The 6,000-nt window shown below is 37.8% G+C and overlaps 1 protein-coding gene across 3 annotated transcripts in view; it reads left to right on the forward strand.

Annotated features, from left to right (window-relative positions):
• The window catches only part of Lrba (LPS responsive beige-like anchor protein), a 537,266-nt gene that overhangs the window by 97,276 nt on the left and 433,990 nt on the right, over positions 1 to 6,000 (forward strand). For all 3 annotated transcript variants that reach the window (XM_029537235.1, XM_021195949.2, XM_029537234.1), the window contains exons 21-22: positions 1,648 to 1,771; positions 2,187 to 2,379. In XM_029537235.1, coding sequence (XP_029393095.1) covers positions 1,648 to 1,771; positions 2,187 to 2,379 — 317 coding nt within the window. The remainder of the gene's footprint in view (positions 1 to 1,647; positions 1,772 to 2,186; positions 2,380 to 6,000) is intronic.

Here is a 6,000-nt window from a genome sequence, read left to right on the forward strand (position 1 = left end):
GAACGTTACACCAATTGGTGTTGTTACTTGGCTTATGTGAAAGTTTTAAATTTTACTCATATGATCTTGGTTTAGTTTTTTGAAAAAGTTCCTATTATGTTAGTGAAGTTAGGCTGAATTACATAAACAATGGTGAACAATTTTTATTTAAATTACTGCCAATATAGGAATGCCAAGTTTGATATGGGACACAGTCTTATTTAACTTAGAATTCTTACATACTGAACATGTTCATTTCTCATCTTATTTTTAAGATCATGTTATCAGAGTAAAGGATTTTCAGAATTGCAAGTACTTTTTTTATGGGGAGGAGTTCTCGTTTCCTGCTGTGCTGCTTCCGTTATAGTGTGCCACATCATAGTTTTTTTTTTTTTAAATAACTTTAAATTTTTTTATATTCTATATTTTTGATTGATTGATTGATCGAAACAGGTTCTCTGTGTAGTCCTGGCTGTCGTGGAACTAGCTCTCTAGACCAGACTGCCCCTCAGAGATCTCCTGCCTCTGCCTCCTGAGTGCTGGGATTAAAGGCATGCACCACTACCGCCCAGCCATCGTACCAGTTTTAAAAGCAGGCAACTTCGAAGTTCAGTTTCCTCTGCTTTCCAAGACATATGATGTCATTCATTGTTCAGAGTGAAAAGGGAAAAACTTAAATGTAAAAATTTTAGAGTATTTTATCAACTTAGACCATGCTGCTCTAACATAGAAGCTGAGACTGGATAGTTGAAAAAGAATAGAATTTGCCTTTTTCCAGTTTTTTTTGTTTTTTTTTTTTTTTTTGCTCAGAAGTTCAAGCCAAAGATTTCTCTATTTGTTCTGATGAGGGCTGCTCCGCCCATTGAGGAAGATAGAACAAGAATAAGCAAGCTGAAAGCTGCCCTTCCTAAAAGCTAAAATATGGCTTTCCTCTCATTAATTGGAGAGACCTCAAGGCTTGAGGATTTTTAATGTCCCAACTCTTAATCTTGTCATGTGGCTGCACCTGCACTATGGAAAGGACACACTCTACCTATACCGTTAGACCTTTCAGTGTCTAGCCACTGTCTCAGGCAAGGCAGTGGTATACTGTGTGTTTGAGACACAGCTCACCTGGGCCTGGAGAGAGAAGGGCACTGACTCTTCTCTCAGAGGGCCCAACTTGGCAGAGGATACATAGTGTCTAAATTCTACCATGACATCCTTCAGCACGCGTGAATGTGTTTTTATTTTTTTTTTTATAGTTTTAAAATGTACTTCATAAAGGAAAGGCTGTCTATATGCAATACATTTTATTTCAGAGTGAGAATTGATCTTTTCTCCATAAGATTTTGTCTATGGTGGGAATTTTTGTTTTACGTTCAGCTTTACTCTTTGGCAGAGACCAAACCCTTTGTTCATTTATAACTTGAGTGTATTGTTCAGACTGTGTAAACAGTAACTGGCTGCGTGTGTGCTTCACTATGGGAAGGTCATTTGTTGGAGAGGAGAGACAGTCCGCATGACATTAAGTCATTGTCCTGTTGAACAAATATTGGCTCCTTTCTATAAACTTAAAACGTCTTTAAAATAAGTGTTAAGTCAAAGCTCAAGAAATTGTTTATATTAATCTACCTTCATGAATTTTTTTGTTGTTTGGTATTTACTTATTTATGAACTGTCTTACAGAGATACTAAAAGTAATTGCGACCCTACTTCGAAATTCTCCCCAGTGCCCAGAGAGCATGGAGGTTCGCCGAGCATTTCTTTCTGACATGATTAAACTTTTTAATAACAGTAGAGAAAACAGGAGGTAAGCTGGAACAGAAAACATTTATTTAGAGTATTCATGTCGACTTTTGGGTGATTCTAGTTTGTCTTAGAAAAATTCCTCTTTGTAAGTGTGAGGAAATAACACTCAAGAGCTAGAATTTTTATTACCACATTGTTAAAACTACTTTGGATGTATACATAACTATGACTTGGGTAGCCCTACCTGTCCTGGAACTCCTTCTGTAGGAAGACCAGGCTGGCCTGGAACTTATAGACCAGCCTGCCTTTGTCTTGTGAGTGCTGGGATTAAAGGCGTGTACTAACACGCCTGGCTTGGTTTGTCCCTCTGCCCTCCCTCCCCCATCTCTTTCTTTTTACAGACAATTAGTCTTTAGAATTCTCTGGTGATTTTATATTTTGTAGTAATTCACTATTTTTTAAAAAAATATTTTCAGGAGCTTGCTGCAGTGCTCTGTGTGGCAAGAATGGATGCTTTCTCTCTGCTATTTTAATCCTAAGAATTCAGATGAGCAAAAGATAACAGAGATGGTGTACGCCATATTCAGAATTCTGCTTTACCATGCAGTCAAATACGAGTGGGGTGGCTGGCGAGTGTGGGTAGACACCTTATCCATCACACATTCAAAGGTAAGCTGCCTTATGATAGTGTATGATGTTTTAAGTAACTATAATTTTGAATTTTAGTCATGTAAAATATTAATATGCTTGAAATAAAGGAAAAAGGCAAGTTATTTTCTGAAAATAAACAAAGTAAAACCAAAGGCATTAATAAAAATATTCCTTACTTATATAGATCTGAAACAATTATTTTCAAGTGTAAGTATTATATGTGTTTAAGTAAAATTGAACATCATGGAATAATATATAGAAATTTAGATATTTATGTATGCCATACTCAGATTCTTTTTTTTTTCTGAATTTTTAATTTTGTTAGGAAGTTTTGAACACAAGGTGGCGCACCATGTTCAAAGATGGGAGGTTTTTGTTTTTGTTTTATTTTTTGCTTCCCTCTTGTAAATAATATAAAGTTGAATAAAAAGAAAAGTTCTGCCTCATATTTGCACTTTGCTCAGTCAAAATCAGGTAAAAAAATTGGTTTCAAAGAAAATCTCACCTGTTTTCCTGTTTTTAACACAGTGTTTATGTAACCCAGGATGGCCATGAACTTAGTAATCTAGTCAACAGTGACCTGGGACTTGTGATCTTCCTGCCTCCACCTCCTAAGGTTGAGTGGTAGGCTTATGTCACTTCTTCCAGCCTGTTCTTTGCTTTTTTAGCTTAAAATTTATAATGAAATATTAGAGACACTGAAAGATACAAAGAGCAAGGTACCTAATACTTAGCATTTATAAAATTAAATACCCCGTCTCAAATGTTTTGTCTATATCCTTCATAGCTCCTTCTCCCATTCCCCACTAACGTACTGATCACTCAGTCTGTGTGAGTGCACAGCATGTGTCCCTTGTTGGTCCTGACTTGTGCATCAGTTTCCTGCATCACTTACTGTTGCTCCAGAGAGCTGGATGCTTGGTGCTACCTGTACCTCCATGGTTGCCTGTTCAGCTTTCTGCTTTCTCTCGGTCTCTGTCTTCTGTTTGTCAACTGGTATCACCACCTTACTTCTTTTTCTGTTCTCTCCATTATCTCTGTGCAGTCTGTACCCCTGACCTTCTGATGGCAACCTGTTTCTCTGGACTCTGTCTGCTGTGCTCTTCTGTCGCCTCTCCTCTCTGAGCTCTTTGCTGTTTGGTGGATTTTTGTCTCCTCAGCATTTCCAGTCATTCTCTGCCCAGTCCGTCTGTAGTTCTCTACTCTCTTCCTTCCAATATTAAAACTTTCACCTCTTTCTCTTACTCCCTATATGTATTCACTTTCTTGTTCTTTCTTCTTCTACTTCAGCACTTTCCTAGAAATTATGAAAGTTGAAAGAATATTCCAAGACATATCATCCTGGAAAGTATTGTTTTCTAATGGAATATAACATACATGTAAAAAGGACTGTCTATAAGATCTAGGCCATAAACACCACAGAAGGGACATACACACTGAAAGGAGCAGCAGCTTCTCCTTGAGGTCATGGAGGAGTCTGTGGAGCAGGTGACATTGAGCACACTCTTAAGAAGTAAATCCATGGAGATAGGAATTGGGTGACTTTCTGGTCGAGGAAGCAGACAGAGTAAAGACATAGAGATAGTGTCATTTAAGAAAAAAAAAGTGATAAATAGGTTTGCATGGAGATGTGTGACTTGCATGAAGGAGAATGCTATGTATAATGTAGCAGTGTGGGCTAATATTACCTATGTATGTCCCAGTGATACCTCTTCTCTTTCTCTATTAATAAAAGAGAATTCTTCTCTCGCAGTTTATCAGCAGCTATTAACATTTCCTTATATCATCCATAGAACTGTGCTTTGTGCTGAGTGTTTAGCTGTGAGTGACACATTAAGCATTTGTTGTAGGAAGGGGAAGGAAGAAGTTTGTCATTACTATATAAAGCTTCTTGACTTATTCTGTGTATGATTAAGCTATTCGGTCTTACTGGGAAGCCACGAACAGTGGTGGCTGCTTATGAGAGCACCCGTGCCATGGCCACTCACAGTATGATGTTGATCATGTCTGCAGAGGAATTTAGGATGCACATCTTATTATAGTTTTCCTTGTCCAACTTCAGAATCGTTTTGTTTTGTTTTGTGGGACAGGGTTTCTCTGTGTAGCCCTGGCTGTCCTGGAACTCACTCTGCAGGCCAGGCTGGCCTCACAGAGATCCACCTGCCTCTGCCTCTTGAGTGTTGGTTTTAAACGTGTGTGTCACCACCGGTTGGCTTCAAAATCTTATTCCTGTGGTGGAGGAATTCTAGAAGAGTTTATTAGATTTGGGGATCAAATGCAGGGCCTTGTGTTTACTGTGCAAGTTCCCTACTACTAAGCTATACCGCAGGCTGTAAATCTGTACTTTAAAAGTAGCTCCTTGCTGTGTATGGTGGTATGTGCCTATAATCCCACCTATTTGCAAACATGGCAGAAGATAATCCTTTGTTCAAGATGAGCCTGGGCTCTGTGGAGGCCCAATTCTAAAACATACAAACATACAGACATGTATATGCACACCCCCACATGTATATGCACACCCCACATGTATGTAAACAAATGCATATATATATATATATATATATATATATATATATATATATATATATATACATGTAAACATACATACACATACCTAAAATAGTCTTTTATGCACAAAGAATTTTGACTACTCCTCTGTGTATGCAGGAAATAATTTTGTTACTTTCATAAAATTCTTACCTGCCTACCTTTGCATTAAGCTGATAATGTATTGTAAGATGTTTTAGTCCTTAGGAAAAAGAATGTGGAGATGTGGAGAGTGTAAAGAGACTGAATGTGTACCTCAATTTCTGGTCTCTTAAAAGAGTTTTTTTTATTGTTTTGTGAGTTAATATAAGGTACAGAGAAGGGAGGAAATAAAGTATTTGCAAGCAGTAGTTTTTTTTTTTTTTTTTAAGACATGGATTATATAGAATAAATGCAGAGTGGTCAGAGAGAAGAGGCAGACATTGTTTAGCTTATATTTTTCTTTACTTCAGGGACTTTTGATTTGAAACAGATCTTAAAACTGCTTTGTAAAGAAAATAATTGCTTTAAGGAAAGGCCTTGTGTCTACTTTCCGATAAAAGCCAGTCTTCTGCCTCCTTTTAAAAGGAAGTGCTGACTTAAGTGGTTGTGGAGTGTTTTTTGTTTTTGTATTTTTAAAGTGGAGTGAAACTAGATTTGCTACGTTTTTGCCACGATGCTATATTTAAAGTGCTAAATGAAATAGTAAGAGGCAAAGAAAAGCTTGTTTCAAATTGACTCTTGTAATTTCAACTTTATTATTATTATTATTAATCATTCTATTTGTTTACATCTCAAATGATATTCCACTTCCCGGTTACCCCTCCACAAACCTCTCATCCCACAGCTGCCTTCTCCTCCCTCCCCATTGCCTCTGTGAGGATGCTCCCCCCACCCCCACCCCTACCCCTTCCCACCCCACCGTTCCAGCTTCCCCCTTTGCTGGGGCATCAAACCTGTAATTTCAACTTTTAATTTTAATTTTCAACACATATTTTCATTTTCTCTGTGAAAATTTTCTTCATTGATTAAAAATTAAAAGGTACCCGGCGTGGTGGCGCATGCCTTTAATCCCAGCACTCGGGAGGCAGAGGCAGGTGGATTTCTGAGTTC

This window comes from Mus pahari, chromosome 4 (genome assembly GCF_900095145.1).
Source record: "Mus pahari chromosome 4, PAHARI_EIJ_v1.1, whole genome shotgun sequence".
Classification (NCBI taxonomy): Eukaryota; Metazoa; Chordata; class Mammalia; order Rodentia; family Muridae; genus Mus; species Mus pahari.